The 22,214-nt window shown below is 44.0% G+C and overlaps 1 protein-coding gene across 3 annotated transcripts in view; it reads right to left on the reverse strand.

The window, feature by feature from the left end:
• The window catches only part of tyw1 (tRNA-yW synthesizing protein 1 homolog (S. cerevisiae)), a 31,423-nt gene that overhangs the window by 6,392 nt on the left and 2,817 nt on the right, over nucleotides 1-22,214 (reverse strand). For all 3 annotated transcript variants that reach the window (XM_076036605.1, XM_076036604.1, XM_076036603.1), the window contains 9 exons: nucleotides 21,600-21,719; nucleotides 18,216-18,336; nucleotides 17,387-17,439; nucleotides 17,171-17,289; nucleotides 15,077-15,186; nucleotides 12,147-12,324; nucleotides 11,576-11,711; nucleotides 9,347-9,457; nucleotides 1,758-1,925 (listed from right to left, as the gene is read on the reverse strand). In XM_076036605.1, the coding sequence (XP_075892720.1) occupies nucleotides 1,758-1,925; nucleotides 9,347-9,457; nucleotides 11,576-11,711; nucleotides 12,147-12,324; nucleotides 15,077-15,186; nucleotides 17,171-17,289; nucleotides 17,387-17,439; nucleotides 18,216-18,336; nucleotides 21,600-21,719 (1,116 nt within the window). The remainder of the gene's footprint in view (nucleotides 1-1,757; nucleotides 1,926-9,346; nucleotides 9,458-11,575; nucleotides 11,712-12,146; nucleotides 12,325-15,076; nucleotides 15,187-17,170; nucleotides 17,290-17,386; nucleotides 17,440-18,215; nucleotides 18,337-21,599; nucleotides 21,720-22,214) is intronic.

Below are 22,214 nucleotides of genomic sequence, written 5' to 3' on the forward strand. Positions count from 1 at the left end.
CCAAGAAAAGCCTGCCAAGAAACCAATTAATCATTCATTAATTATTGATAGGCAGTTTCCTTGGCAGATTCCGCCGCTGTCTGATGCTTCCTGGGGCGCCGTGAGCCACGCGGGACGAGAAAACACTCTGATAGTTGCATATTTTGGGTGGAAGGCAAACAGGAGGGAAAATAAAACAAACAGCTACCGGCCCCAAAAAAGAGAGAAAGGATCATAAAAGAAGGAAATCAAACCACTAATTTGACTGGTGGGAACCTGCTGTGAATGTCTGTCCTCAAAGCTGCTTTGAAAATGGAAATAAAGGAAACGCGTGCGTGCGTGCGTGCGTGCGTGCGTGCATGCCGCAAAAAGAACTGGAAGCACAACAGAATCAGGGAGGATCACCAGGAGGATATTATTCATTGTTGTGTGTGAAGGGAGGCTTCATACAGCATCGACAGTCTGGGTCCACAGATAATGATGACGACTTACAATGCTACTGCGAGCAGACAGTCAGGTGCTGCACCTAATAAAGGTGTTGGCACTGTGAAATTTGAGCAGCGTTCACACAGTGAATCCAGCTCGCATCTGATGGATTCTAACAAGTGAAGGGCATAAAGTCAAGCATATGACGCATGCACTTGTTTTCTAACACTGACTCAGCTGAGATCCATTTATGACCATATTAAATTATATATATATAATTATTGTTATTATATGCCATCCATATATTATGTAACTCGTGGCTAACTCATGATTACCCACAGGTTGATTCTGGCCGGCTGTGAAAATTGACTAACCTATAATTAAAGTCTCTGCTGCTTTAAGGGATGACCAAACTGCATCTCCCACAATGCTCTATTTATGGATGTATTATCAGAACTGGATACCGGACTTGCAATATGGCGGCGCAACGATTTTCCCCAGTGGTCAGTCAAGGTACTGCAGCGAGAAAAAAAAAATTCATAGACGGCATTAAAAAAAATACCGGCCTTTAAAACGGCTGACAGGACGACTGGGACCTGAAACACGATTCGTAGCAAATCTTTCTGTTGTAGATTTTTCAGTGATGGTCTTTCAGTCGTGTAAAAAAATGATAGAGGCCAGAAAATCATTTATTCCCAGCGTGATGTCACAACGTCATACAAGCTGCTGTGTCTCAGCTCGTTCTGATTGGCCGCGTCCTGACGTGTCTGTAAGTGAAGTTCTCCAGTAACGTTCTGATTGGCCAAATAGATCATGCGAGTTACAAAGGCATGATGGGAAGTGACACTAGTGCTCATGCTCTATGGGCCCATTAATGCAAAAGTCAAAAACCTTTTCAGCGTATGCGCTGGGTGAGCAACTTCACTGAAATGAATGGGCCGCCATCTTGGACTCAGGGGGCCTGATTAGATTCCAGTGTTTCCACATCAGCAGAGTTGACAAATACGCACAATTTATTATCAAATGTCCAAGAACAAAGGTAATGTAATCACATGTGTTTGATATTTGTCTTTTGTTACTGAAGGTAATGCTCCTTTAAAAAAGTGTTGTGAGGTCAGATAAGGACAGTTTGAAATAGTTTCAGAGAAGGCTGATGAAATTAGCCTTCTCTGAAATACTTATTTTATGTATTATATTAAATAAGTATTCAGATTTGTTTTAAATGTGAATGAAAATAAGCAAATTACATTACTGTCTGTGTTTGTGCGTGCGTGTGTAGAAGCATATAGACTTTTAGACTTTTTTTTTTTTTTTTAGAAACTCTTGGTGCCGAGGGCTTTCGGAGCTCTTACCTTGGTGTGTGCGATGAGCAAACAGTTGGAGTGCTCGTGTTCACAGGCGATCTCATACTGAGGCAGCATGTCGGCCAGCTGCTGGACAAAAGCGACCACTTCCTGGTGCCAAGGGACATTAGCCATGGTCAGGCTGCTGGCGGAGCTCTCCCCGCAGTACGTCACTCCCTGCGGACAGCCAGACACACACCATCAAAATTAAAGTTCAGGCGGGGGAAAGGCAGACTTTAAAAGTTTAGAACTCTTGGGAAAAGCAAGAAAATCCCCCAAACAGCCTCCGAGTTGTGATGCTTTAAGTCTAATAAATTCTTCAACACCACAGCGAAAAAAAAATGTATTTTCTTGTCCTCGCCTCATTATCAAGAGTATTCTATATATAATACATCAAGTGATGTATGATTTAAAAAAAAATATATGAAAAGATAAACAAACCAACAAAAATATTATTACCCCAAAACTTCACTCTGCTGTGAGTTAACCATTTCAACACTTGATTATTTAACCAATGATCAAACGGAAATCTAGATTGTGGCATTTGGAAGCAACATACACATTAAACATATATATGAAGCAGTCAAGTCAAACATGGAGATGAGCTGGGAAACTATTTAATCAAAAGTGCCTTTAATACAGGCAGAATAAGCCTATTACAATGCACTGTGTCATGCTTGAATAAAGGGAAATTTGGGGCAGAGAGTCCAAACACAATGTCTGGAGCCGAACATCATTAACAATTCTCTCAGAGAAAACACAAATGGCAATTTTATACGATCAGAGATTTTGCTCCGTGAGTCGTTATTGCAAAGAACTCCAAGAGAAAAAGTCTGCCAGGTTTCCTCAATGCCAGACCTTCTGAAACCTTGTTTTCACACCTGGATTTCAGAGGGAAGAAATGCACAGAAACTGACTCAGCTTGCTGGACCTGATCTCACAGACCTGAAGCCAATCGCTGAATACCGGTTGATAGCGCTCGGCGGCCGATTGACTTGGAGGATCCTTTGGAGTCTGTACACGAGGTAGAGAGGGTGAACATTTTCTGACCGATGGCAAAAATATTTTTTCCCCCGCTGTGGTTACGAGTGATGAGAATCGAGAGTCTCTGCGTGGAGATCAACAGCTCCCCCAGGGCGAACTATTGATGAGATAAGCTGGAAGGAGAGAATGCGAAGGAAGAATCCATGAAGTGTGTGCGTCCGGCGGCCCACTCGCACAGATTGCAGGACGCCGCAGGAAGCTTTAAATCAAGGGCCTTTAATAAAAGAACCGCAAGAGGAAACATCAGAGACTTCCTCACTCCAATCTATAAATGTGTCAAACTGTTCTGTTCTTCTCTGAAAAGCTGTTTTTCAGCATTAAGCCGCTGCCTCAGGTTGCGTGTGATCGTGAGGGATCACTCCCAGCAAGGGGATGTATTGACTCGCACGCCCAGAACGCTGTACAAGCAGCAGACGTGACAAATTTCAGTCGTCTACATTCTTCTTTTTTTTTTTGCTCCATAATTGTGTTACACATAAATTAGCCTTTGCGACTTTCCTGGAGGAGAAACCGGGGTTACGAAAAAAAAAGAGAGCTGGGCGGCGCAGAGGGAGAGCAAATTAGGGGGGTAATTAAAAATTGAAGACTATTTAGAGCCATAATTAGTCAGCGGGGAGCTGAGCTGATACCTTTTTTTCCCCCTCCGAAGTGTTAAAGTGCAAAAGGAGAAGAGAGAGGTTCTAACAGGTGTTGCAGCATTTGACCTTTCCCCTCCATTACACTGAAACTCCTTGACACTGACGACAACGGTAAACACAGGGAAACATTACTTGGGGTAAAGTGTAAAAGAAAAAGCAAACAATGCAGACGGCGCAAAGCCGTTTGTAATTCTTAGTTGCACTGCAGCGTCACGAAGCCTCGCTGCCACCTCAACTGTCTGAAACGTTATCACCTAAAACGCTCACTCGAGGATCACAGGAAAAACAAAGCTCACCACCTCCCTCCTGTGTTTCTGTCGTCTCACGTGCTCTGGTAAAAGGAATATTTTTTGAAATCAGTAGCAAGCAGGCCGAGCTGTGCGATATAAACGTGCACATGTCCCTCATCAGCCATCTGCTCCAGGCAGCCATTCATTAGTGACACTAGCTGAACAAATTTAACGCAACCTGTGCCGCGCTGCAATCCCGTGATGAGCAGCTGATACCAGAAAATGTATTACAAGATGGGTGCCTGGGGGTGCAGATCGTAAAAAAAATAATAATAATCTGGATGTGTGGGGTGGGGATGTGGCAAAAGGGAAAATGCAGGACCAATGAGGTGAAAGACAGAGATCCCTCAACTCCTTTTATAACCCCCTGTAGAGCCACTACGAACTAAAAATTACAGTGGTTCCTATCGTCGACTGGGCCCACTGCTCAAAGAGGATTGTGCACTTCTAATTTGAGCATTTCTTTGTTGTAAGACTGATTTCCCCCAATAAATCTAACAATGTTATTTCCCTTCACAAATGAGGCCAAAATTGCAAGCAGCAAAATTTTGCTGAACCTCCTTTGCCCATGCTAAGGTTATTTTACCACCGCACAGTCGTGGTGATCTCTGCCTCCTCTTGCAAACTGTGGCTATTTTCTGCTGTACTTCCAAGGCATGCATCTTGTGGGGTAGCGCCAGAATTCATCTTGCCGGGGCCAGTCAACACAACAGAGAGTCAACCTAATCTTCGGGAGGCGGGCGTGGACGTGGCCGAGGGGAAGGCGAGAGAGCGCCGGTGGAAGGAATTGATGAGGGACCTTGGTGTTATCAGCCTTGCCTGGAGGTCCACTGAATAAAGATAAACTCTGCAGGGCTCGGGATAAATCATCGGAAATGGGCCACGAGGCAGAACCGGCGCCAAAAAAAAGAAAAGAAAAAAAAGACTGGAATTTGATGTGTACACAGGGAATGAATGAACCATCTCACCAAGGAGATTATGTGTGTGTGTACGAGGGCTGGGACCCTATTCACCTCTTCATTAATGATCTAATTTTGTGCACTGAGGTAAATACACGAGTGCACATTTATCCGGTTCAGTTTTCTACTCTTACTACTACTAATCCATTTCCCGTCCGGGACTAGCGAAGAGCCGCTAGCAGGTAAGTGGTATTGATGCAATGTCAAGACGACAAGCTACAAAATTGGACTGCAGATGGTAAATTGCCTGACCAGGGCATGTTGTACCATATGAAGGGGCAAATCAATAATTAATGGGTTAATCACAAAGACGCGGCCGCTAGCGACCGTCGACGCGCGGCCTTGTAATGCAGCAGTTTTTAAACCAATCCATACTTCATCCAAATAAAATATACACGTCTCTATTGTGCTCGAGTGGATATAGACTGTGTGCCACTGGGTGACGGATTAAAAAGGTCCCATGTCACGTTCAATATCAAATCCAGGCACGATTAATTATCCCAAACGCTCTGTAGCGGCCCAGAAAGCAGTACTTAACCCTCTGTTTACAGTCTCCAGCAAAGATGCTAGGGTTTAACCTCCTACGGACACTGGAAATAGAGACTCAGCATATTTCCCTCCAACTCTTACACCGCTTCACCTTGACATGCAGCAGCTACTTGGCTTGCAACGTTAAATTTGATGGCTTGTGAAGAACAGGGCTCTTTAAGAGGTCCCGTTGTTATATAATGGACAGTGCACCGCGATAATTAATGGGTAAGAAGCTGTAACGCTGAAGGAGGGCGCAGAAGCAATGTCAGAGGAGATCATTTAAAGAATTAAATGGGAGTTCACCCCAACAGTGACCCTTTCCTTTTGCCACTGAGAATAGCTAAATTATATATATATATTCATGGCCAGATTGTAAAGTGATTTTCAAGTTGCAGTGGGTAAAACTTCTAAGTTATAAAGCACTTAATATAAAATACAGACATGGGGGAGTGAATCATTAGGAATGTGATTCTGGGAGAAATTCCAGGTCAAAGGTGAGTTTCACATGAGAAAATATGACTTGGATTTAAACATCTAAAATCAGATCATGTCTCTGTGAGAATAATCAAAAGCCATAAAAAAACAACTTTCTTTTTGACGCAGCACCAATTATTATGTGTTTCTACATAAAACTCACTTCATCAGACAATGCTGTAATTGGAAAGGCGGTTTGGATTCGGCCTCATATAATTGCTGTTCAACTCACAAATTAAGCCCAGGATCATCGATGAGACGGGAGTTTTGGCTACGTCGTCACCTCCTCCGCTCAAAGCAAAACAGACGTGAAGGGCTCGAGTGTTGATTTGCTCTTTGCAGGTCAGTTTTTCTCAGTAAAATCGGCACCGCGATGCCACATTCGATGGGCTGCTCTGATTAGCCGTCCAATCCAATGTTCCCAGCAGTCTTGTTTTTGTAAGATTTTGCAAAAATACCGCAGATTGTTGGATCAATCCAAACTCCTGGGAGAGATCTTCAGTGTGAACGCCAGCCAGAGGATCACCGCCCGCGAGACTGTTTGGTCGTGTGCGTGGGCGTGTTTTCAACCTTTCAACGGCACATGATAAACCCGACCATTAGGCTAGCTCTTGATTACTCAAGTAGCACAGCATGGAAGTTTCCTCGATTAGCTCCGTGTCGAAATCTGTAATTTCTCACAACAGCTGCCAACACTCGTTTCGACGCAGCAAATTGCTCTGACATTTGGAGCCCACGGGGAAAACATGAGTCAAGACGCAGATCGGGAGACAGCAAAGACAATCAAAGGACGCTGAACTAAGAGGGGAAATTAATGAAGATGAAGTGAGCGTTGGGTTTGGTGCTTTGCTTTTTTCCCCCCTACTTTTAAACAAGTGATTCAGGAAAGTATCAAATTGTGCAAAATCAGCCATTTCAATCTGCTGATTGATCCAAAAATGACAGAAGGAAAATCGAAGCACTCCCGAAAGAACAAGTGTGAAGGAGGAGGGCGCCACCCAGAAGTCATCCACAAAGTTGTTGATGGACGCCACGTGTGACGCCTGACGAAGGTCTGTCGACCGAAACCTTTTATTATCAATAAAGAGACAAGAGAGCTGGAAAGTGTGCGGGAGCTTCTGTTTGATTGTGGAATCTGCTGATTGATGCCAACAGACCACAAAATAGTCACGAGTAATGAAATGCTAGGTTTAGGTGGTCAAGTGTTTATATTTTTATGGTGCAACAGGAGGCCTGCCTGAGTTAAAACCCTTTTTTCCCATTATCAAAACATGCAGATTTTATTCCTGGCTGATTGAAACTGATGAGCTATCAAGACTGATGAGCTATCAAGACTTTAATTCATGAATCACTGATTAAAGTCATTTATTTTCAATCTTGGTTCATTTTTTGATGATTAATCTAAGATTTGTGAAATCTTGTGGAAGACAAATTTGGACAAATGGTGAAACTTTGGCATTAAAAATCATCAATACTGTATGCATTTCCCTTTATCTTGATACCGGATAATTATATTCGCCACGCGCAACGGATCCCGCAGCTCCCTGTCGGGGCATCCATGAGAGGCTTTATTCCTCAGATAAGACCCTATTTGCAGCGGCCACTTCCCAGGGGCGGTCCTGTGTGGGTGTGAGCCGGCTGCGAGAGGAGAACAAAAGCGCAGCCAAACCTGCGGAAATGAAGGTTAAAGCGTCTGGTGTCTGCAGTGGCTGGGAGAAGATTATTCCAGTGGACACTGGCCAGTGGAGCAGACACCAAGTGTGCTTTGGATTATGAATGAGTGGATGGCAGAAGGTGTCCCCCAGCGGGGCTCACAAGAAAGAGAAGGTGCTTGCTGAATGCCAAGCGGGCCTCTGGGAGGCCTTTCGCTCATCCTTTTGTCTCAGTGGCACGACGTCCAGAACAAGGGAAGAGCGTAGTGGGACAGGTACAGAAATGATTCAGGCATGTCTCTCGAATGTGTGGCCGTTCCCGAGCCATGTGACGAGCGGCCAGATTGCCTGTTCAAACCAATTAGCCTGAACCCCCGTGGTGGAATTAAAGTTTGTTCCGACTTCAGTTAACTCCAGAGTTGACTGATCTTTTCTCTATAAAGCCGAGGCAGAGGCTCATAATTGGGCTGGGCTAATTATTTTTAAAAGTCCAACAACCGTTTTGAGCAGTAAGGGATAAACTGCACGACGCAGCAAAGTTCAGAGCAATTTTCGACTGTGAGGCCGAATGCATTATTAAATCAAAGACCAAGGGTTCCCGTTTTTACAATATCTGCTGCCGAACACTGTTATAATGCTCAAAGGCTTCATTAGCAGAACACCACTGCAATAACAGTGAGTCAAGCCTTCCAACAAAAGGTTGCATTAGGACTTAAAGAAAGTCCACGTATCAACAGGATTAGCTGCTGTTCAGGAACAATGTCAGAGCCCCTGAATCTGCACCACTCATGTAGCAAAGAGCAGATGGTATCCCGCTTGCAAGTGGTGAGTCGCTGCCATTTGTGCGCTATACTGCACCTGATTGCATTCCCTTATTTTAAATTGGCCGTGCCAAACTCGCTGTTGGCCCGACTTATCAAATAATCCCTCAGACCTCAAACAGAATGTGGCTGCTAATGAACCTTCTCGTCTGGAGCGAGAAGGGACACAGCCTTCCAGAGGGCGTCGCGTCATAAAGGAAGAGTGCGGCACGCTGTCCGGGTCATAATAATCAGAGCGTATTACAGCAAGGAGGCATTCACCTCCACTGAAGATGATTCCATCGCCCGGGAAGATGTTACACAACTGCATGTCTGCAGAAGCGCTAAGCGCTGCCCAGACCCAATCAGACCAGTTTTTTTTAACTTTTGCCTCCTTTCAACATATATTGAATGTTTGAACTCAGTGGTCGAGTGCCTAACCTTTGTTTAAGTAGCGTTCCGGGCTGCAAGCGATCAACAACTGCCCCTGGAAACACTTGGCAGGAAGTGCCTTCCCCTGAGGTTTTTTCTTCTCCCAATAGATAAATGAGCAGACAAGGGCAAGTGTGTCACTGACGACAGATTACCACAAGGTGCCCTTTCTCATTATGCCGGTCCTGTGTCGACAAATGGCGGGAGAAGGCCACTGTGGCGCAAGTGATTTATGGTACTCACCCACTAACCTCCTTATGAAGTACTAGACACAAATCAACATATCATCTACATATATCTTTCAGTTCCTTTTTCCATTTAAGGTCAAGTAAGTTGTTTTATTCTGAAATAGAACGGCTAAAGGCCCGTGTGTGAGATTTTGTCGCATCGGTTTTGCAGGATGCTTCCTGAGATCCATTCAGTGCTGCCACACTATTTGTCAAGTATAATGCTACGCCCATGGCTGCATCATTATTGCGATAATATTATAAATTGCATTAGTACTTGGGGGATGGATCATGTATTCTGCTACATCACATAAACACTTCTCCTCACATAAATTCTGTCAGAGAAAGTTCAACTTGGTGTTGATCCTTGTTTCCTAATGTCCTGCTGGAGGTTGAATCTGAGTTAAAAGAACTGCAATACCAAGATAAGCATCACAAGACCTCAGACAGACTCGCGTTGTGTGCTTGGGTAAATGCTGTTTATGTAAATACATAAACACCTTTATTTTAGTGAAGGACAGCACAAATGCATTTTCCGCACTCCTCTTTACCTTGACCTCGATGAAGTCTGGCTGACCCAAGGCAATGAGCTCCGAATACGCCTGCATCTCCTCCACATTCCAGGCCTTCACCAGAGTCAGTCTGTACACCGTCCTCTGCCTCTGGATGGACACAGAAATTGGAGAAGAGTTGCACCATAAAAGTGTTTTACTGTAAATGGACTGCACTCAGTTTGCGCTTCTGCAAACCTCGACAGGGTCCGAAGAGCTTCACAAGGCAGCACATGTTCGCACACGCCAGTGGGCAGCCAATTGGGAGCAATTTAGGGTTCAGTGGATTGCCCAAGGACACTTTAATGTGTGGACAGTCAGAGCTGGGACTTGATATGCCAACCGTTAAGTCACTAATAGGCCTGCTCGTACTCATTAACTTCACATTCAAAAGTAATTTTACAGACTGGAAACAGTTGATACATTGTGTAAATTTGGTTACAAATACAATGTTGACCACAGCGTCAAACTAAAAAAAAAAGAAAAAAAAAGACAATATGCTCCAAACAATGAAGTGTATTTGGAGGAGGCGGCCCAAAGATCATCGCCTCTAGAATAAAAAAACAGCACTATTGTTGGGCCTAATTATTGAAAAAAGAAGATTAGAGAACAGCAAAAACCAGGACTCCGATTACATAAACTTTGATCTGACAACACTGATGCAAGAATTGAAGTTTGATTGAATGAGAGCTAAATTAAAAAGGGGCTGAAGAGCAGCATCCTTTTCATGGGATTAGCTGGGTGATACAACACGTCCAGCGGTTTAGATTCAATTCATTGTTATTGGTGGGCAGCAAGACACAAGATTATTAATAATCCCGTGAACCGGAGTGTTTTCTCTCTATTCATGGGCCCGCTGCCTCGCGGTGCTTTCACCACTTTAAGGTGGGCCAATAATTGGCCAGCAGAAATATGGAGGTGAGCTACATCCATCCCAAATCTGACACTGAGGCGCAACTCTATCAGCGCTGCGGTGCACGGCCGCGAGTGAGAAAAGACAAGCTGTCAGACGGTGGACAGAGGGATCAGTGCTCGTGAAGGATGGAGATCAAGGACGCCCGTAAAATCCGGATTTAGCAATGTTGAGACACGGCGGGGCAGACAGAGACGTAGTAAACACAAAGAGAATCTATTTTGGGGGGAACTGGGAAGTGGCTCACCGAGAGCCGATTGACAAACAAGAGGGAATACTTTAAAGTACTTTCTGCGGAAATGTAATTAAAACCATGACAGGAAATCCATACAGGTTTTATAGAACAGATATCGTTGGTGTTACTTTTAATCTTTGCGCTTGGATGCATAATATATAAACCCCTTTATTAAATGTGCAGTGGACATATCCTGCACATTTTGCTCAATATATTACTTTCGCATATGCAAAGGGAATTCTCCTGCAATACAAAGCAATTAATTATTATGGAAGTGCCTTCTTTAAATTCATATCAGAGTGCGCAGCAGCTTGAAACTGTGTAATGCAGCGAGCTCACCGTTTGCTTTGCTATGAAAATAACGACACAAAGGGAAAAAAAAATATATTATTTAGATGTGTTCCTAGTTTGTCGCTCTGTTACTATGACTATTGGAAAGTAAGTTCTAATAAATTAATTATCAGTATTATTATTATTTCAGCCTCATTTAAAAGTTCCTTGGAGTCCCAGAAAAATGAACAAATGAACAAAAGTCTTGACTTAATTTAAACTGGTATAAACCAGATTAGAGTTCAAGTTGGAAATGAAAGTGAGAATATTTTGTTGGGGCTTTGCAATAATCCTTGCAACACTGAAATTCACAGATAAGCAAACGCTTATGAAGAACTTCTAAAAAAGAAAAAACTCTCCAGCTGATAGAAGTGGGAGTGAGGGGTCGCAAGCCTCTACCACTGAGAGGCCCTCTCGACAGAGGCCCCTCCCACAACTCAGAAGAACAAACAACGGTTTAATATGATTAAATCTGTAGAATGTAAACTTCACTCGATAGCGATCGTGCATCGCCTGAACCTACTGGAGGGAGGTAATGATGGAAGGCAACTGCCCAGAAAATTAATGAAACAAAATTAATTCCAGCAACGAAGCAGGTTGAATTTTCCAGGGGCTAATTACACTTCCATTTAATTACAGCTCTGAAACACTGTTGACTTATATAAGTGGAGGCTGACTGAAGGCACTTCAACAAAATGTGATGTTTGGCCATTTTCACTCCACTCTATCACGTCTCCAGCGGGCGGCTCACCTTCTCTCCAAGGGCCTTGAGGCTGTCCAGGAACCGAGGCCAGAAGTCCTTGAACAGCGGCCGGTCGATCTTCTTCAGGCTGTCTTTGGTGCTGGCGTCCACGCTGACGTACAACTGGGTGACTGGCACCAAGCTCCTGAGTGGGAAAATAAGGAGAAGACACTAATATACAAACAGGACAGAATATTTAAGTTACGAGTGTCTTTAAAGGTCCAGTGAGTAAAATTTGTCTTAAATTCAGATTTTTATATGTACTTTTACACACTGGACCTTTAAAAAGTACTTTGTTCATCTTCCATATATAGCCTTTCATCTCAGCCGGCAATCTGTGTTGTTTTCATTAACCAGGCTAAGTCATCCACCAATTTCAGAAACTCTTGCAGGCAACAAGCTGTTGCCAAGCAGCACAATTGCTACGGCCCTTCTTCACTCTAGACGGGAAACTTCTGCAGCGGCGACGGAAACAAAACACATCTTAGAAAAATCGATGCACACCAACCGGGCTCAGTTGTTTCGAGGGCAAGATCTAAACAGCGCCACGCGCAAAAACACGCTGTGGGTGTGATCGTACCTGATTTCCTCTGGGAACTGAGCGTTGGTGACCAGAAAGCTGGAGATGTGGTGGGAGTGGAGGAGACGGATGAAGCCGTTGATTTCAGGGTACATGATGGGCTCGCCCACCAGAGAGAGAGCGCAGTGTTTGACTTCCAAGCCCTCCCTGTAGCGCTCAGGTTTCACTCCAGGGACACCTGGGGGAGAAAAAAAGAGAGAGTGGACACTTGCACCTTTCATTTCACCCAAAAGCATTCATGGAAAGGTCCTCCATGTAGAATAAAATGTATTCCAAGGTGTTGTAAAATATAATAAATGGATGAACTGTACAGGTACAATAGAAGTGCGTAGCTCTGACTATGCTACTGAAAAACAGAGCAGTGGAAATGAAAGGAGAGGATCAGAAATAATGAAATCAAGCATCAAGATTAAGCTCAACACAGCAAGGGCCACTGCTCAAAATGTGACAGATAGCATGCGAAACGCTTTGTGCACTCGCTTGAGATGTAATAAGCAGTGTGTGACAGCGACCTTGCTACACTTAATGAACAGTGTCAATCTTGCATGAGTGTGCACTTGTGGTTTTTCCAAGGTGTTTCAAAACAGTGTGACGGAGAAAAGTAATAAACACAAAAAATAATCTAGGTGAAAAATATTTTTATACTACAGTGCAGATTAATATGTGTAATGTGTTCTCCAGTGAATCTAAAACAATGCTCTAAACTTTTGACTTCATTCGCTTTGTGAGATTATTAAACAACCGAGTGCTTTGCAGCGCTGGATAGGGCTCAACTTCACAAATCAGCAGCTCCTTTTCTTCTTTCAAAGACGGATTTCCTCCTGCTGCAACTGCACGGACATCAAGCAACGCGTCACCCACGAGAAATTCCAATTAAATCTTATTTCTCATTAAATGCGTGTATCTCATTATGCCAGTAATGCAAAAGGTCCAATTTACTGAATACATAATTCCCTCCCAGGAGGTCCTCAGTGCGCGGAGCGGGCTTCCTGCTTCTGAAGGCACGGAGAAAGAACGTTAGCAGCAGGGATGCTGGGCTCTGTTACACTACTGTTTCTGAATTACATTCCACTGGATGGATCCAAACTAAAAAAAAAAAAAGGTCTTTATTGTCCTCAGAGCTCCTTGAGATTAAGGTTAAATGAGGTAGTACTAAACAAGAATGACTTTAGCCTTTACTTTACCCAGTCCCTCTTCCTGCTCATTTTCATTCTGTGGAGGAGAACCACAACCGCTTGACTTGCTTGTTATATTTTCGGATGTTTAGTTAGTTAGTTAGTTACAAAAAGCAAATAAAAGGGGAACTTCAATGTGCAAGCAGGAGCATGACGGTGATGAGGAAATACCTTATGCATGACTGGAGTGATTTATTTAAAAATTGAAAGTGCTTTGTTGTCGTGGCGGAACAAAAATATTTAATTGATGACTCGAGCCGTGAGCTGGAACAGCAACAGAACTTTGTCCTGGGGCGACCCCGGGTCAGTGTCGACAGTCCAGCTTTTTAGGTTTATGTCACAATTTGCTTTCCAGTCAGCTGCTGTCACTGAGGCCAAACGTTTCTGGGAAAAGGATTTTGATTTAAAAACAGGTTTACTGAGTCTTAGGCTGGGTAGCAGAATGAAAAAATGTCTATTGTTGTGGGAAGGACCTTCTAATTAGGACTACATTTCAATCTTTATAAAATGATTAAATTACTGTATGTTTCTGGCATTAATCAATATTTCTATGTACTTGGTTTTACTGATATTAATGTATCATTTAGTCGGACACTCGTCGCTAATAGAGTTGAAATCTATTAGCGACAGAGAATTAAAAACTTGATGGTTAAACCTTAACACTCTGTGGGTGAAGTCACTGAAAGTGGCCAGCAGAGTCTGTTTCAATACAACAGGTGTACATCCATCTGTGGGTATTATGTCACACTATAGTATCCTCCAGTGAACTTTATGGCTTCAGTCGCAGTTGGACCGGAGAGGAAATAGAAATTTGCAACGATGACACAAGCTTCAAAAGTCCTTCGACAGATGTCTTTTTCTTAACTCTGCGCGATAGACTGTAAGCGGCTGCAGTCCACATGGGATTACATGTGCTATTGTTCTATTTTACTCACAGCAGGAAATTACATTGTCTGTGATCGCCCGGCATTTAAACGCATCATGGCCGGCTGCTCTGAGAAAGATATCTGACAGAAAGCAGCCTTTTGAAGATGATCGGCTCTTAAAAGCGTCAGTATTTGGCATCCACCATTTCCTGTACTGAGGACATTTTTTTTTAATCCATATTATAATAGGATTAATGGGATCAGCAGCGTGTTCGGTGTCCAGAGGAACAGCCAGCTGGATGGAAGGTCACCTTGCTCAGGAATACTGAGGTGCAGTCAGCCGTGTCTCCTTTCCTTTACAGATCCAGATTGTAAAAATTACACTCGACTGACAAAATACTGTCCTTCTCTTTCTTCCAAATACCAGTGCAGAGATAACGCTAATAACAACCGGTTATCTTCAAACTGATAAGATGTGCCGAGTGTACGTCGTGTTTGCCATTTGATTGAGATTCTGCGCAGCCCTCAGATGGGCGGCGGATTAAATGTTGTTAAATTAGCTGGATTATGAAAGCCGCTGGTGGGAGCGCACGATTAAATGAGATCACTTTGTCTGTGTGTGTGTTATGTGTGTGTTGTGTGTGTATGTGTGTTCATAATTGATTAATGAGGCAGCACAGCCAGGGTGCGATACAGCAGACAAACAGCCTGAGCCAAACTGTGCTTAACAACATGAAGAGGCCATTACAAGAGCTCGCTCACAGCAGTTTGGAGGCGGCGAGCAAGCAAAGTGTGAACGGCGCCCTGGGGGAGGCGACGCAGCGGTTGCACAGATTAAAAGGTGAAACTGTGAAGTGAAGCTTGGTTGTGCACACGTGAAACAGCCAACCTCTGAACTGTCGAATCATGTTCTGGTGCTTCTCCAGGGCGTCCTGCAGGATTTTCTCAGCAGGGTCCATCTTCCAGCGCCACTCGGTGCCCACGGGGTTGGTGTGGTGTCTTGAAGGAGGACACACAAACACACACAGAAGGCAGCTGAGGAATAACTTTTGGCGTGTTTCAATGGAACCAGTTACAGCAGGTGGGTTGCTGAGGACCAAAACACTACTGGCATGCAGGTGCAAATCACAGTGAGTGCAGGTACAGAGAAAACTGGGTGGGTCCTCCAGCTGTTTTTAATGTCTTTACACCTCAGTTGTGACAGCGGGTGAGCAGGCCTCATGTCAAGATCAAGTGTAACTACACAAGAGTGCGTTAATGAAAATAACTCTCCATGTATTTTTTTTTTTTTTATTACATCTTAATCGTATATTATAGCAAACAATGTGATGACTACTACTGAGTTGTGTTAGAAGGCCGTGATTTTTCCTATAAAAAGTTCACCAGAGACGACCCGAGGGTTAGAGCGATCTGTGGTTTCATCATGGAAATGACGACCAGCCTTTTACCAAGGTTGAAAATAAGGGCTTTTGTTGGCTAGTAAACCACTCGGAGCCATGGTTTGTACTTCTGAGGCGTCATGATGCGTGTTTGCCAGCAAAATACGACGCGATCATCACACCCTTGCATCACACCGATCGATGTAAATAAGGACATAAGCGTCACTGACGATTTGTGGACATGTAGTGTTACCCCTGTAAGCTCTGTGTTTGTTTGAAAAAAAAAAAAAAATAATGCATTTCTGGAAACGCAACTGTTCTTGCTTTTTGTTTTGTTAGTAGTCGTGATCTCTTGACATTTGGTTAGGACAAATCTACAGGTAAAATGTGTTAAATCCAGTTTTTCTTACTTCCAGGAGTGAACACACGACAGGTGAAGCTAAATTTAAAAATTAATAAACATAAATACGTTATTGGTATCGGCATTGAAAAGCAGGAAGTTATCTGTATCAGCTTGCACTTTGCATCCCGAGGAGGAACCATAGTTTCAACATGAGGTAGCGAGGAGAACAATACTCACACAATAGCCAGGGAAATGTGTCTTTTCAGTGGACAACATATTTTGGCTTTAGTCTTGATTCGGCTTGGGCAGCAAGTGTTTACTAGGACACCGCTGTGCTCGGTGAGCAGCTACAGGTAGCCCGAGTGTTCAGAAACAAAACTCTTGTTCGACAGGAGGGTTAAATACAGGGAGCAGCTCCGACACAAACACAACCCCAAGCCCTGAAGCAGCCGACTTCCTGTCATTCCACATATCATCCCGCCGAGGCCCTGCTTTATCTGCCGAGACAGGTCAGCGGTCGACCGTCGCGCTACCTCGCGGCGACCTTTCGCTGCCCAGCGCAAACACCTCTCAGAGTGGAACTGGCAGGAGGGGGAGAGCGAACCTGCTCACATCTCACCTCCGTCGTGACCAACCAGAGGTCAGAACACAGTCCACCGCTGGGGCCTGGCAGCTGCGACCTACTGCGTCCGATCATCAGCTTGCTTGCCATGGAGGACCATTGATGCTCGATGACAGTTAAGAAAAAAAAGAAAGAAAAAAAAGCGCCGCTAGAGCTTCAGTTAACCTCAGGCTAACATGTTACTAATGTCTGGCACCTTCTGACGCACAGCAGGAATGCGGAAAAAACTGAAAGAGAGGCGGTGATTTGTTGCCAAAGAGCAGCGGGACTGAGTCAGGACATGGGGAATGTTGAAGGAGAGTGAAGATGTTTTTCAAGTGATGGAGGAAATATCCTCAGCCTGAAAGGTGTGTGTGTGTGTGTGTGTGTGTGTGTGTGTGTGTGTGTGTGTGTGTGTGTGTGGGTGGGTGGGGGTAACTTAGTCCTGATAAATTAATCCGTTAATTAATACTAATAATACTTAATAATAATGCATCTCAACCTAGTATCTCATGAGTGAGATTTGACATTAAGCATTTGGCTCAGACATTACACCACTTTCCAGATGGCCTTTGATGGGTTCCACAGCATGGATTAGGCTAATTAGTGTGGTCGTGTCCTGACCAGCCATATAAAACAAGGGCATTCTTTTCTCCATACCTCCAGCAAAAGACACATTTGTTGGCACAGGCGAGGCTGGGCGTGGTCTCCATGCACCGGTGCGACTCAATGCCGTAGAAGGTGTGTTTGTAGCATCCTCCTCTTCCTCGCATCATAGACTATGAACAGGATGGGTGGAAAAAAGCAACTTTAATATGACTCACGGTTTCACTTTACTTCCAAATGTCAGGTACTCAGCACTGAAAAGACAAGAACCTTGGTCCATCGACAAAGTTTTACTCCAGAGTGACTTCCAATCAGTTTGTAACCTGCAGGGAAAAATAAAGAAAGAGTAAATTCATGAGGAACAGACATTACAAATACTATTAACTTTGTGTATGTTAAAGGTCAAATATTATACCCATATTAGATTCAATATTTTTAATCTAGGACTTCTGAAGAGCAGCCACGCAAGACTGACCCTGAGTCACAGATTTCCCTGTTGCTGTTGTTACTGTTACTTATTGTAGTCGCAGAACCAACAACACTTTGGACCAAAGTGGTGAGGCTGTGAGCAGAGGAAAACCTCCAGATGTAATCAATGCTTATACCTGGAGAGAGCTCCATCACACCAGTGCAACAATCAAAAACTTCATAGGACTATTGCACGACTTAACACCCACTGTGGACAAGCACAACACAACCTTCATTGATTTCTGGATGTTGTGCATCCATCAGAATTACAGCCCAAATTAAAATAAGTCGCTATTCACATCTTGTGTTTTAAAGTCAATTCCAACTTTGAAGTTCTGCTTTACAAGAAAGTTAAGAATATATTGTGAAGCAGCTGGCGAGGTCCCGCTGTAATGTGTTTTTTTTGTATTGCTAATAAGTCAAGCTTGATAATGTGAATACATTACCCAGGGACAGCCAGCAGATGTTCTTGCATAAATGGAAACAGAGATTCCCCCGAATAAGTCAGCGTCATAAAAACTCACCGACAATAGAAGCAGCTGTGGTTATACAGCACTTAACCATCTCACTTTTCCTAATTGGTTTTTATATAAACTATTTTTTATTTTATTTCATTTATTTATTTGCTTACCTTGCTTGGTCAGAGACTTTCTCAGCGCAGGGGTGATCATCTCTCTTCTCTCCTCTTCATCTTCAATTTTCTTCGAGCCGTTCATCTTGGACACTTTGACCAGCTGACCCTCTGCATTGCTCTGCGGCACACAGAAATAAACACAGCCCTGACTCTAAACCGTGCTGGCATCTAGGAGAGAATCACGGCATGCTGCTGTGCTGTGACTGACGTCTGTCACAACTTGCAAACATCACAAAAGATGATCTAATGCACGTCACACTGGGCTGCAGAAGAAGCCTCACAAACCCGACATCGCCAATAATTTGCAACCAAAATAAAACCAATGAATGGAAAAGACATGAAGTGATGAGAGTGTGGCAGAACAACACTGCCCTCGACATTTTGGCTTACTTAACGTTGACACTAATTGCAAAATTTCGATTTTATTCGCAAAATTGCGTCTTTTTACGTCAACTTTAATCTTGAACTTTCAACTTGATTTTTGAATTGGAAACTTTTTCTCTCCTCTTGTGGCCCCAATCCTCTTCCGTACGAATCTCAGCAGTGATTTTTGTAGCAGAGAATCAAATCCAACAACAAGGGAGTGGGGATGTGTTGGAGGGGGGGGACTAGTTGGCCACAAACGTACACCGTCACTTGCTGCATCCATCGTACACAAATCCCCCAACAGCACATGCAACATGTAACCAACAGTGCCACAATCTGTTCCCGAGATTCGTCTGGCCCCCGATCTCCCTGCTTTCCACCGCTCGCCTGAAAAGCTCATGCGCGTGCCTTCTGGGCCGCCTGGTCCGTGCTCGCTGCATGCACCGGGCAGATCTCATCCCAATGTGTCGTGATCTGGAACAGTGACACGACGTGGGGCTGATGCAGACGGACGGTGGAGCAGCAACACACGGTGCAAAATGACAAAACACGAGGGAGGGAAAGAGGGGAAGTGGAGCAGAGCAAGAGAAATATGGACCCATTTGAAGAGGACACGGGGGAACACAGACAGGTCCGCACCTTCCCCGGGTCACCTTGCCTCACTGGTGACAACGTAATTGTGCATGTTGATGTGTCAGCTGAAATCTTTTTGAAGATTAATTCTCCATGACTTGGTTACCCGTCGTTATGAATAAAGATGTGCCTGGTAAACAGCGACGCTCGTTAACACATAAAAAACACAACAGTCGGAAGTATGTCTTAATCTCTTCTTCATTCCTCTGAACAGTGAGCTGAAAATATTAAGAGACGAGCGGAAACTCCAGTAGCGATTTACCTCTAAGTTTCTGTCTGGTAAGAATGTTAAAGAAATTGCCAGTTTTTGTATTTTGACAAGTGAATGATAACGTTCAGCCAGTTCGCTTAGATCTGTGGTTCTCAAACTTTCTCTGTCACGCCCCACCTTGGAGGAAGAAAATTTTTCATGCCATGGCTGTGTCTTGAGGGATCCCGATGAACCTGCAAATGGCCCCATGTCTCTAGGACAAAGTTGAATTTTGACCCCACAGACTTGCATGGCATTAGGGTTAGCGATAAGACTAGAATTAGGGTTAGGGTTAGGGTTACTGCTGTAATTAGGGTTAGGGTTTCGGGGTTCCTCATGGGCTAGAAGCCCCAAATTTGCCGTGGCTGTGTCTTGAGGGATCCCGATGAACCTGCAAGTGGCCCCATGTCTCTCGGACAAAGTTGACTTTTGATCCCATAGACTTGCATGGCATTAGATGCAGAACGCAAAGAAATGACAGTGAATCGAGTCATTACCGCCCCCTAGTGGTCAAACAACGCAGTCACCGGGACAAATGTGGTGAAAAAGGCTTTCATTGTTCACGCTTGGCAAAATACCATGATAAAACACATTTCTATCATGTCATGCTTCACCTATCTGACTAATTATTCGATTTTAAAGTGAAGAACCATCACAAAAATAACTGGTAGTGTAAAAATAAAAAGCATGATTTTTTTTAATTATTTTTTTTGTTCCTCTGCACTGACCTGCTCCTTGAGTCCTCATCTGAAATCTATTTAATTTCAACAGCAGTGAACTACAGGAGCATCCATCTCCAGCCTGTCTGAACCACACACAGCTGACACACAACATAGTGCGAAATTCGTGTGACGACGAGAAGCTTACGGCTGCTCGAAACATCTTCTTGAAGATGACCAACTACACCTTAATTGTACTTATTCTTGATTTCAGACTCTGCCGAGTAACTTCACAGAAGTGATTATCTAAGAACTCCCTTCAACTCACCAGAAAGCTGTGTTTTCAGCCTTCTGTTTACAGCCTCAGGTAAAAACACTGGTAAAAATTCATTTTGTCTTATATAAGACCTTTAATGTGTAAAAACAGTGAAATCATTTCACACCTTGCCAAAATGAAAAACAGGGAAGTCCTTCAGGCACTTGAGAGCAAAGAGAGGCCAACATGAACTAAAACTTTTTTTGTTTGTTTACACTCCAAATCTACATATTTGAGACCTTGAAGGGACACGATGACAGTGAGAGCGCCCATTGTCACGCTCAAGTCTCACTTTGTTCAACATTGTTTCAACTCTGGGAGACTGAGGATGTCTGTACCTTTTTTTTTGTGTGTATTTTCTTTCCCCCACAGCGTTTCTTGAGTCACTTAACGAGGCAGCGAGGTGGGCGCTCTCTCTCTTACACAAGCTTCCGCTGGTCGTCTGCCGGGGGTTTGGTGTCAACCCATCTGTCACTTTCAACACGGCGCTTTGTTGCAGTCATCAGTAGATTCACGTTGGACCAAAGAATGAATGCTTAACATCACAACGGCGCCTTCTTGTGCACCTCAAGGGACAAATTAAAAAAAAAAAAAAAAAACCCACCTGACTCCAACTTTGAAAAACAGGCTGTTTAGCACTGGTCAACTAACTTTCACTTAAGTGAACAATAATTATTTCGAATAAGTAAGTAATCAAATAATGACAATTGGCATTGCGATTCTTTTCCCAGCTAAGTGTGATGAGCCAGTGTATTGTGCTGTGGTGGTGTTGCTGCGATCCAGCCGTGACTTAAGCTTTAAGATCAACATTTGATCAGCTGGTCAGCCCTTCACCTACCTCTTCAGCTTCATCGTATCATTTATAAAAACCAAACCAAACCTCATGACTTCAACTTTCCACGGCGGAAAACAAAACTTAGGTTCCAACGATTGGATTAATACCCTCCTCCCTACAGGCAGAACCTCTTTAGTTTGCATCTCCTTCTGACTGGAATCAGTCAGAAGCTGGAGCACACAGTGGTTTAATGGTATGCGACCGCTGCACCTGCTCCAGATTGTTCTCCAGGATCAACGCCACTGGACCTTCCACTGCCGACTCATCATTGCAAACGAGAACTGTGTCTGGTTGCAATCACAGACAAACAATTCAGTCTGACCTTTGCTGTCTTTGCTCGGTTCATGATGATGCCCAGGTCCTCCATGTCCAACAGTGAGGCAGAGTTTTGTTCTTCCTGCAGGCCAGATTCCTCATCACTGCTCGACTCCATGAGATCCCCCTGGAGTTTGTTGACAGTAGAAATAAAGCAGAAATGCTCACTCAGTGCCTCATTTCACAACTGAGTAAGAGCAGCCTTGTGCAACACACCCATTCAAAATGCTCATTTCATCTTTGACTGGCCAGTGGCCTGATGATTTACAACAATCCCTTTCAAGCCTCCGCCGACGTGAGTTCAGAGGGGCGGCGGCGGGCAGTGGGTCGATAAATCAAGATGGCCGGCCGCTTGCCACAGTGGCCATGGTTAACAGCTTCCATCGTTTCCGGCTGAATGTCACCTCAGCTGAGTCCTCCGAGTCCCTCCAGACGGAGAGGTAACAAGTCCCAGCCAGATCTGGCTCGGAGGTGCCTGCTGCCATGACAACTGGTCATCTGTGTGGGTCGGGATGCGTGTAAAAGCTATTTTGACATGACGACACAGACAGCAACGCTGACAGGTTTTTTGTTTTTTTTCTGCAAACCTTGCAGAACATTTTTAAATTGGCGCTTACTGTTA

This window comes from Nelusetta ayraudi, unplaced genomic scaffold, assembly GCF_046127955.1.
Source record: "Nelusetta ayraudi isolate G7.1 ecotype Tasmania unplaced genomic scaffold, CSIRO-AGI_Nayr_v1 ptg000048l, whole genome shotgun sequence".
In the NCBI taxonomy this organism is placed as follows: Eukaryota; Metazoa; Chordata; class Actinopteri; order Tetraodontiformes; family Monacanthidae; genus Nelusetta; species Nelusetta ayraudi.